The 12,363-nt window shown below is 40.3% G+C and overlaps 1 protein-coding gene across 1 annotated transcript; it reads right to left on the bottom strand.

Annotated features, from left to right (window-relative positions):
* Nucleotides 1-342: 342 nt before the first annotated feature.
* On the bottom strand, nucleotides 343-12,008 carry ZC3H15 (zinc finger CCCH-type containing 15). The gene is made up of 10 exons (XM_063399938.1): nucleotides 11,818-12,008; nucleotides 9,781-9,882; nucleotides 6,875-6,986; nucleotides 5,228-5,380; nucleotides 4,039-4,130; nucleotides 2,853-3,035; nucleotides 2,017-2,163; nucleotides 1,720-1,824; nucleotides 1,364-1,490; nucleotides 343-1,142 (listed from the first exon to the last, which is right to left on the bottom strand). Exons 1-10 carry the CDS (start codon nucleotides 11,893-11,895, stop codon nucleotides 949-951), a joined length of 1,293 nt encoding a protein of 430 aa, XP_063256008.1. The 5' UTR covers nucleotides 11,896-12,008; the 3' UTR covers nucleotides 343-948.
* Between the last annotated feature and the right edge of the window lie 355 nt (nucleotides 12,009-12,363).

Consider the following 12,363-nt stretch of genomic DNA (forward strand, 5'->3'; position numbering starts at 1 on the left):
TGCTCTGCAGAGCCTGAAGTCTTCACTAATCTACAAAAGACAGTGGGGAGAGAATGAGACTGGAATAGCAGTGAGTGATGTATAGCAGGTACTATATCAGTTAATGGGTGGGCAGGGAATGAGAACAGCAGGGGAGAAAAGCTGGCTGCTGAATTGTACACTGCAGCAAGAGTAAACAAAAAAAAAATTGTAATTGCAGGTAGCCCAAAATTTACCTGAAGCCAACATCATCACTTCTGTATCAAGACTGCAGAGAAAAACATCTACCACTCTATTAGAAAATCCAGTTCTTAACAGTTTGGTATGATATCCTAACTTAGCAGAGAAAAATCAACACAGGTATTTTAAAGTTGATAATTTTTATTTACAGATTTATTGGCAAAAGGTGGTGGGAAAGTTTAAAACATTTTAAACAGAGGGCATCGTACTGTATTGTATGAAGTATCAGTTCACAATCTTCAGTATCCAGCTGATCAAATAAAGCTAATCACCACTTGAAGAAGCATAATCTGCATCAGCTCCATTAGAGTACCCTGCCTAAAAACCACTTCAGGCAGTTTCTAAATCAACACAATCACTAATAAAAAATGCAGTTTTTGTGAAGAATGTATACTTGGATTTTTGTACTGTACCTGATGTCAAATTGCCCACTTGCATACTGGCAAAGCAGTTACACTTCCTACTCTTAGATGAAAGTTATAATCTCACTGTCTGCAAATTCAGCTGTCGGGTAAGCTGTCTGAACTATTCTGAACGTTTTAGTGTGAGCATAGTCAACACTGGAGTAGATGAGATTGAAGGAAAACATTCCTGGTATATCACGTGCCCATCATATTCAGCTGCATAACCATAAACATCTTGTTTAAGAATTCTATTCAAAAAGGAGCAAAAATGTAGTCAGTTTTCACTTTGTCAGATAGGTTTAATTCCCCGCTGGAGCTTTTTAGTTCATTCTTCTAAATCAAGAGTGTTTAGTTCTTCTTCTAGTTCATCCAAGTCCTCTCCAGTAAAGAGATTTTCATCAACTGGAACTGCATCAATTACTCCGTTTTCCAATTCCCCATCTCCATCATTATCTTCATCTAAATCATTTTGCTCGCTGTTGTTTATATCACCACCAGAAGCTTCACTTAATTTATTATCTGAAAATAAACATAATTCTTAGGCATTTCAGTGTAACAACTTTCTTAATCACCAGTTTAATTCACAATCGTACTGAACATGCTTTCAAATTTTGAAACTGTGAAAAAGCTACTTTATTTGAAATTCACACAGACTTACATTGGCCAAACTGCACGTAACTGGTTAATATGCAAGTCTGGATAATTAACTATGGAAACAGGTTGAAAAAAGAATAACTTACCATCTTTTTCTACTGAAGTGTATGTGCTGAATCGCTCTGGACTAGCCACTGTAATACCAGTCTCCTCTACTGCCTTGGGGACATACAGGTTCAAATCTACATCGTTTATGCACACAGGGTCTTCTGTCTGGAAAGTAAACCAAGATGCTCTACATGAACCACTTTTCCACAAAGATCCTCACTTCTGCAAGACTTCTACAACATTTGTCACCTTTAACAGGAACCTTCTGATAAAATATACTCTGTGGCAGTTCTAAGAACCAAGCTTACTAATTTCATTGTAAGGGCTTTCAAACTGACATTTTTCAAACTTGAATGCAATTGAATATTCCTTGATTTAATCCTGTTTCCTTTACCTCATCATCATCTCCTGCTCCTTGAACATAGTGGGTGTCATCTGCTTCTTCATCATCTGCATCAACCAACTCCGGCCTGAACTCAAACACTTCACGTCCACTGATCTAGTCACAGTGAAAGAAACCTTCAGTTATCACTTCATGGCATTTATACTGCTTACAAAAAACCACAAACAAAACAAAAAGGAAAAGAAAATGACACACAGTAATAAGCAAAACAATTTCAGGCCGGCTACCTCTTCACAAAACTTTATTTACTTGCTCTTCTTACATTAAGAATTGGGCTGTAAAACTTACCACCAATGCTTTGCCAGCTTTAAAATCTGCTTTCCTCCTCTCCATATCTTGTTCAGCCTTATCAATTTTTTCTTGTCTTTTTCTTCTCTTCCATGCAATAAAACACTCTAGAGTAATTTTGGTAACATTTGGTCCTAAGGCAGCACGCTGTCAAGGAAAGAGACTGATTAAGGCTAGAAACTCTTTTTAAATGCTATAACCAATTGGATATTTAATTACTCTTTTCCAGAAACTTAATTGAAAACATTTCTCTTCAATTCCCTCTAGACTCTTACACTGTTAAACATGCATCATCTTCTTAACATTTGACTCAACATACGGTCTTCCAGCTACTGAGATGAACTGGCATAAAACTTATTAGGAAAAGTGGAGGAGGAAATAAAGGAGAGACAAAAGCTCAGCTCTGCTCAAAATGACACTGCCAAGAAATGGTGATAGAAAGAAGCAGAGCAGCAGCACCTTCAGAAGGCCTTGTGCTCTTGGTGTTGCTGCTTCATTAGGGGGTTAAGGGAGAACCAAGGAGACAGTGAGCTGGGGATGAGTAAAGCCACAGAAGCATTTGTAATGGATAAATGAGAAATAGCAGTTAAGAAATAGAAGCCTCCTAAAAAAGGGTAAGCAACAGCTGCACTAAGTATGCAGCTATAGCCAATTCTATTCACTAGGCAATAGTTTCTAAACAAAAACATGACTCAGTGCTATGTATCCTTCGCCCTAGCTCATACAGCTCTAAAAACATCTAAAAGCTTTTTATTATAAATTAGTAAATTTTTTACGTGTTTCCTCAGAGTAATGAAAACAACTACCACCAAAAGGTACCTGTCTGACAACTTTACCTCTTTTTCTATTAGATCTTCTAATGAAATTTCATCTTGCTTTTCTTCCTTCTTTTTGTCTTTCTTTAACACAAAGCCTGGAGGGAGGGCATGGCGATACATACAATTGTCTCCTCCACCCGGACAGACCCAAAACCATCCGTATTTGTTGTTTTCAATAGCATCAAGGAAGTACTTGCAGACCTGTATGAAAGCAATGGTTGTTAGCACCGTGCCCTCTGAAGTTCAGCATGCCCAAGTCAGTTGTGCTCAGAACAGAAGGAACATGTGGAACGCACTGCTACTAAGAACAGCAGACAAAGCAGTGCCACTGAGTATCTAAAACTCGTGTAGCCAACAGCTTTTCCTCCCTCAATATGATCCCAATTAAAAAAGACAAGATGACAGAAGACTGGCAATGCTGCCCTGCTGTAAAGCCAGCAGCACATCTCTTTCTGATCACCAACATTGGTGCAGTTTTAAACAACATCAATTGCATCTGCCTCACATGCTGTTAAACCTTCCAGCTCTGGATCCTGAAGTGAAGATGCCATTCTAGGACCTTTAGCAAGCAATTCATAGTTTATATTTAACCACAGAAATGCTGAACTTTTGCAAATTTAGGTGGTATCAATAGACTATTTAATTACTTGGTATTGAAAAGAAGGTGAAATAGTCTCAGGGAATGGAAAAGGGATTAACCCATTGTGCCATTTAGTGCAGAACTAAAAATACTGTTGAACTTAAGAGCCCATGAATTACAAATTACTCTCAATTCATAAATTAGGAGAAAATTTAAAAGTTTATAATGCTTGTATGTCACCCAGTACATAGATAAGTCAATATACATCACAGTCACTGCAATAACAGACTTCACTAGGATGCATTAGATATACTGGTGAAACCTTGAGCACTTCTGTTATGCACTTCACCTACTATCCATTTGTAATGTACATGAGAAAAATTTTTATGGACTGTAAAGAGCTGTTAGATTGTCATTTTCTTTGTGGTTTTGGTTTTTTAATTCTTAATGATATTACCAGAAATACTATCAGTCCAGCCATCTACTCAGGATATTATTGTTATAATATTCCATTCTAAATTTTTACATAATGACAAACACATCTAATGCTAGACTGCACTGTACTTAATTCCTTCTAGTACAGCTTAATTAAAAATAGCAAAAAAAAAAGAAATGAAGACGTACTATTTGGGTTTTGGGTTTTTTCTTTTCTGCCTCACCATGCTTCTTGTTCACCACTTCCTCCAGCTTCTTCTCATCCCAGTTGTCCATTGTATCTAGAAAAAGACAACAGATGGTTTCACAAAAAAATTCCAAATGCTGAACACTGCCAACAATCTGCTTTTCTGCCCAGTAACAGTTTCAATATGCAATTCTTACATTTCAAGTAGCTTATACAAGGGAAAATAAATTCACATTCTTAAAATACTGTTTTCAGACTCTCCTATGCCACTCAAAAGACAATTACCTCAAAAGCCCTAGAAATTTTAATTCTAAAATGCATAAAGTGTCTTTCAGTTAAATACTCAATAATGTGCCATTCCATCTGTACAGAACTGAGTGTGGACAAGGGAAAAGAAGAAAAACAAGACAACTGAATAAGAGAAGGCTGGAGGGTAACATCCAGAAATACAGCTAATCTAACTTGAAGTTTGAAAGAGAAAATACCAAATTATCTGTGTTAAAGTTAAAAGAAGGTTCCACCAAAAGAAGCAAGTCATCAATGACAACATTAGCAGTGAATCTGTGGGATCCCATTCGATACATTTAGGATGACAGAGGCTAAAATTCAAACAAAGACTGAGATATGAGGAAATGTGAAAAAAACAAGTTCTATAAAATCTCTCATCCCTGCTAAATAAAAGTAAAATTCAGAATACTCAGCCAGACTCAGAATGGCTCAAAAGTCATTTGGGGAGAGAAAGTCACTGAAAAAATTCCCAAGTATCCCTCAATGAAGAACTGTGCACATTTGGCCAAACACTAGTAGCAGTTCTGGAAGGCAACTCTGGTCACTCATTGCACTTCCTCCTTTTGCACTTCCCTTCTCCAGAGCTTAAGAGGGAAACAGCAACTGCAAGAAAGGTCAAATTCTGCTCAATTTATGACTTGTATGACAGAATGCATGACACTGCACAGCTGAAAAACCACCACTATTAGTAGGTCATGCTTCTTTTTCTAGGTGAGGTCTAAAGAACATTTGAGAGCACACTTGGAGAAGCTGCAGTGCTGCTCAGAACTCGGAAGGCAGTGGGATGGGTTGCCTTAGTCACTGCTCTTCAGGATCATAACCACAATCCAGAAGACTCTTAGTCTTATAATTCTACTTTCAGAATTGCAATAGTTCAGCAGTAACTTTCCACAATTATTATACCTTTTTCAAGGTCTTCATCTCTTGCATCAATGTAGACACTTCGTTTTTCACACTTCCTTTCCAAGGATAAATCATGAGAAAACTTGCACTTGTCTCCTTTAGTGCACTGTCCTTGCTTGAAGAAAGCACAAACTACAGATTTGGGGTCAGCACCTGAGTGAAGAAAGTTTTTACATTTTAATATTATTTTAAAGCAAAAGTTATGTTAGAAATTCTAAGAATATCGGGATATGTAGAGAATGAAAATATATTTTAAAAACAAAAGTTTTTTGAAGTGTTCATGGTAAGTATGTAATTCTTGTCCTAAACATGCCAAATTTACTTTTATTGCATAGTATTTACATTAAGTATCAGAGCTGCTACTGAACCATTTAAAGAAATATGGTGTGCCTGAGCAAATTATTAATTTGTGTACTACCATACATCAGAGAGATCATTCTGTGCAACTTCTTCCCTATACATGGAGCTGCTCCTGCCTGCAGTGCACAGTAAAGCATCTTCTGGCTGTCAGTCTTTTCCCAACAGATCAACAACACACTACAATAAATTACAATCACTTAACCCACACTCACTCAAACCACCTTCCTCCTTTAATAATAGAAAGAAAATGGCTGATCAGAGACCCAAAATAAGCAACTGTTGCTCTAGTATGAATTATCCAATCACCCCAACTACAGTTTAAGTAAAAATCATCCCACTAAAGAATCATCTGACCATTAGGAGGTAATTAGGAAAAGCATTGAAAGAAGCAGGTCTCGGTGTATTTGTGAGACATGACTAAATCAGAAATACTTTCCTTGTAGCATTAATTAAGTTCTCATGGAAGAGTTTAGGCTTGAGTTTTTCACACGATGATTTGCTTTTGGTTGGACTGAAAGTGATCTCAATATGTACAGCAACACCTGTTTAAAATGTAATCTAAAAATCTGGGGAATAGTAGTTTTCTGAAATAACTCAAAATCAAATAAACCGACACAGAAAGCTGCAGGTCACAAACAGAAAAGTGTCATTTGTTGCTGATCAGCACCACAATGAGTAAATACCAGGTTTGCTTTAAATACATGAAAATCACGTTTCTTTTGTCAAAAATTATTGCACATAAGCTCCAGAAGATCGACAAGTAAAAACCTGGTAACATCACAAAATTTGTTTGCTCAATAACCAGCCTCAAGAGAGACCCAAACCAAATGCTACTGCCAATTATGAGGTCAGATACAAGTAACTGGAAAGTATTTAATATTCTGATTTGAGTACAAGTCTTCTGTTAAGACAAAAGTTATGATTTCATATTCCTTCTTTGGATGTTCACACTTCCCTGGGGAGACAGGCTGTTTTAAACAAATACCATCATACACAACAATCATGCCACGCATCCAAAAGCTGGATCTGTTAGATGGATCAGAACACAGCCAAGTATCTTCAGCCGTGCTGACAACACCAACGCAGCTTTTGATATTCTAATGATCTACTGACCCCAGAGGACGTCCCAAAACAATGTCAAATCATGACTGACAAAACACTTGGCACACTAGATGAAGGAGGAAATAGTCACATCTATTTCATTTATCAATTGGTGTTTTTTAAGGGCTTTCATATTTTAAGTAGTTACATGAATAAGAAAACATCAATGAAATCAGTTAGTCATACCTTTGCTAATTTTCTGTGCAGCAACCACAGGCTTGAAGAGCTCATTTAATTCTTGTAATTCCTTCTTCTTATCTTCTTTCTTTAATTTCTTCTCACTTTCTGATTGAGCAACCTATAAATATAAAAGCAGGATGTCAGGCCTCGCTTCACACGAACTGCATGTTACAGCTGTCAATCCTTCAAAATTCGTTCACAAGGGCAGGAATGAAACAAGCTGTGATGCCTGGAAGGCTCAGAATTGCTGCTCTTGTGTGTGCAGCTGGTGGCCTCTACTGGCACCGACCTGATGTCCTGGCGTGACTTTATGGTGCTTGTACCACCAGCTTTCTGTTGTGTTTATGCTGGATATTAAGTTCTGCATCTTTAAGACTGGTTCCCAGTGCAGAGTGGGGGAAAAGAAGGGTGGAATTTGTTTTCAGAAATTGCACTTTCTCCCCTGCATTCTTTTTCAGGGATTGTGCTGTCTGCAGCAAGGACAGCAGGAGAGAGCTCTCCCGTGCTTTTCAGTTAGTTTTTTAGCTGGCTAAGCCAAAATCCCAGGGGAGGGGTTTGGCAGGGCCAGCCAAAACCAGGACACCTGTCCCAGCAGAGGGACAGCAAATCAGCCAGCGAGGAGAGGTGCTGGCAGGAACCTCTGGTGTCACAGGGACCCCTACTGCACCCTCACAGGCAGCAAAGCCAATGAGAGGCATCGAGACTTGAGCTCTTCTGCAGTGCAACTTCTTCCAGATCTGCACAAAAAAAGCCTCTCTTGAGTCCCTTACATACTGCTTTGCTCTTTCATCTGATCTATACAGGTAGAAATTCAGGAAATCTGTCCAGAAAAGTTGGAAGTGCTTTTAGAACCTTATTTCAACTTGGATCACTCAATATATGAATGTTTCACTACTTAACCAAAGACAGGAAAGAAAACAAGCTCATCTAGAGAAGGAAAACTGCATGTTTAAAGAAAAAGATACCTGTCTGCCTCACCCTTTTTTGGATAAGCCAGAGCAGGTGTGTGTATACCAAAGTGGGATGAAACCACATGAAAGAGGACATGGGAGAAACACTCTTAGATCAGATATGAAATGAGGTTTTAGCAAGGTGGAGGTCCATCTCTTTTCCAAGGTAACAAGTGACAGGATAAGAGGTGAATGGTCTCCAGTTACCCCAGACAATGTTTAGATGACATTTTAGGAAACACTTCATCACTAAAGGGTGGGTCAAGCATTGGTGGACTCAGCACCCCTAGAAGTGTTCCAAATGTGTTTTAACACCACAAACAAGCATATGGGGCACTATTTTCTAAAATACAGAGTAGTATTAAAAAAGGACCTCTGTTCTTATGGTGAATTTGGCAAAAGTACACCAAATTGTTTTAGAAAGGAATTAGCAACTTAGCTAGTTTTGCTACTAAAAGTTCACAAATGCTGTTTTAAGTAACATGCAGATCCACATGTTAACTACAGAAAGCTGTACTTTGAGAATGCTTTTGTTTCTCTTCAGAGCTCTAAAAGCTTGAAGATGAAGCTTCTCTTTAAAAAAACCCCAACAAACCAACAAAAACCAAACAAAACCCCCCAAATCAAAGAAACCAAGAAACCAAAGAAACAACAAATGAAAAAAAAAGGAGAATAAAAACAAACAAAAAACCCCACCCACTACCAAAGCTAAACCACTAACAGCATTTCCATTTTAATCTCATGACATGAGGAAAATTGCTTTACAATGTTCTTTCCTAGGGACAATCCTAAGTGATTAGGTAATCCTAGCCATTCTACAAGGTAAAAACAGTATAGTAAGGTTTAAAAATTTGGTTCTAACATCCAACAGTCAATAGCTACCAGCCTTTAAGAAATAACATTACTTTAGGCTGGCTATTTGACATATTGGCATTGGTATACATGCCACAGATCCAGGGATTTCATACACAAGTTTCAGCTGGTGTTTGAATAACACCAACATTTCTGAAGTGACATCAAGGAATCTTTTCCACAACAAAAAAAATATTAGATTTAATGACCCAAATACCAACTTTACTTTTCAAGCTGGGCTTGCCATGCTAGTTCATCCTTGTTATGCAAGGAGTGTGCCATGACATCATGAATTGAGCTAACACAAATGTAATTATTTTACAAGCTTATTCATAGAACAGAAAGCTGTGTAAATATTTAACAGCTAGCTTTCCTAGCACAGTAGGAATAAGAGACCTGGATCATTTCCATTAAATCCATGCTTTCTGATTGAGTATAATGTAAACATTGTATCTCATTTCCTCATATAGAAGAGCCAAGTTGCAGACAACAGCTCAAAATTACAAGATTTTTGACCAAAGAGTTCACCAAACAGATGGAGACTTGACAGATTTGTGTCCAGTTAAAATTGTAATAAAACGTTCTGTAAATAGAAGAATGAGAAGATACAGACTTATTGTACTTTTATCTTCTTTCAATTCCAGTTTTAGTAACAACTATTGCTAATTTCAATTGCTCACTATTTCTCAAGGTGGGAATTAAAGAGAAAAAAGAGAAAGAAAGTAAAACCGTACTTTGCTGACAGGCAGTATCTACAATTTAATTTCAGGTATACCTTAAACTGAATTATGCTACTATCAGAATACTATGGAGACAAAACACCCTGACTAGCTGAGTTTGGATGGGAGGCAGTTCTTTTTTCACAACAAAATCCAACCAAACACCAAACCAAAACCCAATAACCCCCCATACTCTGTAGTACCTTTCCCCAGGTACATAATTTACAGCCAGACAAGCTTTGCACAACAACTGTTAGCTAGATCTGTGCCAGCCACACGAGGCAAGGAACAGCTCAGGAATTGTCCTCTCCCTCAGCACCTGACCATCTGTACAGCGAGTGAGAGATGGCTGGACTGTGCAGTGGGAAAACATTCCACAATAAATGCTTACCTGGCGTGGATTCTGCTGACCAAACTTCACCTGGTGAGTCACAGCCTTGATAAACTTCTGCTGCTTTGCACCTTTCTTATTCTTTAGGCCAAATGTTTTGTCCTAAATCAAGACATAAACACAGCCATATAAATTAAAAAAAAAACCAAACAAACTCCAAACCACCAAAACAACAGAACCCCCACCCTTGCCACTCCTCTGAGGCTTTCAATAAAACACAGATTATTTCCTCAAGCAACACAAGCAATGCAAGAAACAGTATGGACAAAATTTAGACTCTTCATATCATCATCAGAAGCAGCTTTTCACCAGAACCTCCTGAATGTGGCTCCTGTGTGAACCCATTTTTATCACCAGAGCTCCTTGTGCCCTGGTATCAGTGAGTGAGGACACACAGCGCCCTCAGGCCTCTCAAGGCAACAGGACAAGATGTTTTTGGAGACTCCCCAAAGAACATCTGAGAAAAACAGGACAACTGATCAGCCATAACTACGGCTGGATTCTCCTCTATCTACCTGAAATCACTCGTGACTTCTATCTTCAACTATTCAGACAGACAAGTGATGTGTTATATAGATGACTATCACCACATGTGATATATTTTTATTTTCAAGTACTGGAAGCTTTTCTAACTGTGCTAACTTGAAGTTAAATTTTTCTCCTACATCAGGTCTGGACAGGCGTCTCTACTTCCTAAAATCCACTGCCTGAAGTTTCTGTTTACTGCCAACACCAATTCTTCCTCTGTATCTTCAGCTTTATTGTTAAGGAGAAGTTTCTATACCAAATCTATGAAAAAATTCTCACAAAAAAACCCCAAACAAACAAAGAACCTCCCCCCCCCAAAAACACAGGTTACTTTCACATGAGTAGCTGAGGTAGAAATCCTTTTTTGTAACTGAAACACCTGCCTTAGAAACTTATCCATGCCTTTGATTTGATACCAACATTTTCCTCCTTGAAGGAAAAAATAACAGATGTGCATCCAGCTAAAATCACTCAGTTCAAACATGGTTTTGGAAGCCCTAACAATATAAAAGTATGTTATTAAATAATTACAAAATAAACAGCTTCAACTTTCCAGACTCACGCTGTTTTCATTTACAACCTGCTCCCTATGAACAGCAGCTTCTCTGTTACTCGGTGCTAACTGGAGAATTCAAAACAATTAGTTGGGAAAGGAATTTTATCATTTACACTCTTGATTTCCACAGTAAATACAGCATGGAAAATCTAATCCCTGTGTATTTGATTTATATAAAAAATTATTGTTAACAATCAATGCCAGCTTTTCCCTTTTCAGCTACATTTCTTTGTAATAAAAAGCAGAATTTTTCTGGGGCAGCTGCATTCACCAAGAACCTCAGGAATGCCAATGCCAGGAGAACACAAGACCAACTGCTCTAAGCTGACCTTTCCAAAAACCACAGCAACAACAATCTGCAACCTCAGATTTAAAGGAACACACTCATCGTACGGGTATTTCCCCTGAGCAGCACCTTTCATGGCAGTAATTCAGGCAAATATTTAAATTTCTGTAACTACTCTGCTTATACTCTCAGCATAAATTCACACACATAGACAAACACACACCCCCCTCTAGCAGGTTTGGTTTTTTTTTTCATTATGGTCAAATTGTAACAAAACCCACCGCAAATGTGAGTGAGGAACCAAGGAATGATTAAGGTATGACGGGATGTCTAGAGATCATCTGCTCCTACCCCCAAAAGCACAAACCTACACCCCAGCGAGCCGGACTCTGGGAATACACAGACACACAGGACACCAGGACGAACACGAGAAAGGGCGAGGAAAAAAGACGGCACAGCAGCGTTGGCAGATCCCGTCCGGGCCCAGCACAGCTCGGGCCTGGCGCTGTCCCGGCTAAGGCTGGGTCCAGCAGCGCAGAGACGCCAGCGCCTCCGCGGGCCCAGCGAGGTTCCGGCCCCGCGATCCTTCCCCCGGCCGCCGCAGCCGGGGAGCGGCAGGGCCCAGCGAGAGGCCGCGGCGGGAGAGCGGCGGCCTGGGCCTCCTCACCTCGATGATCTTCTCCTTCTTCTTCTGGTCCGCCTTCTTGCTGCCCCCCGCCGGCTGCTGCTGCTTCTTGGGGGGCATGGCGGGGCGGGGCGGGGCGGCTCCCGCGGGGCTCGGGCCGGGACGGGCCGGGAGAGGCCGGGACGGGCTCGGGCCGCGCCGCCGCCGCGGGGGAGGAGCAACGGATCGCGCGGGGCACGATGGGAACGCGCCGGCCAATCGCCTCCCGGCAGGCAGCGCGCGCCGCGCCTGACGTCACCGAGAGGGCGGGGTTAAACGTCACGGAGGGGGTGGGCCGGCAGCGTGACGTCACGAGAAAGGGGGCGGTGCGTGGGGGAGCGGGACGGGCGGCGCTGTCTGCGAAGGCGGCGCCTCCTCCATGAGGGGGAAGGAACCGTGAGCGCCCTCAGCAGCGCTTCAGTCCGAACACACCCGTCAGGCTCTGCAGGGATGGGCGTGCGCGTCACGTTTGGTGCAGAAACCAGCACAGTCTGAGCTTTTGAACTCATAGACTTAATAGGCTTACGAGTAGTAACTTCTTCGTCCAGG

This window comes from Prinia subflava, chromosome 6 (genome assembly GCF_021018805.1).
Source record: "Prinia subflava isolate CZ2003 ecotype Zambia chromosome 6, Cam_Psub_1.2, whole genome shotgun sequence".
Classification (NCBI taxonomy): domain Eukaryota; kingdom Metazoa; phylum Chordata; class Aves; order Passeriformes; family Cisticolidae; genus Prinia; species Prinia subflava.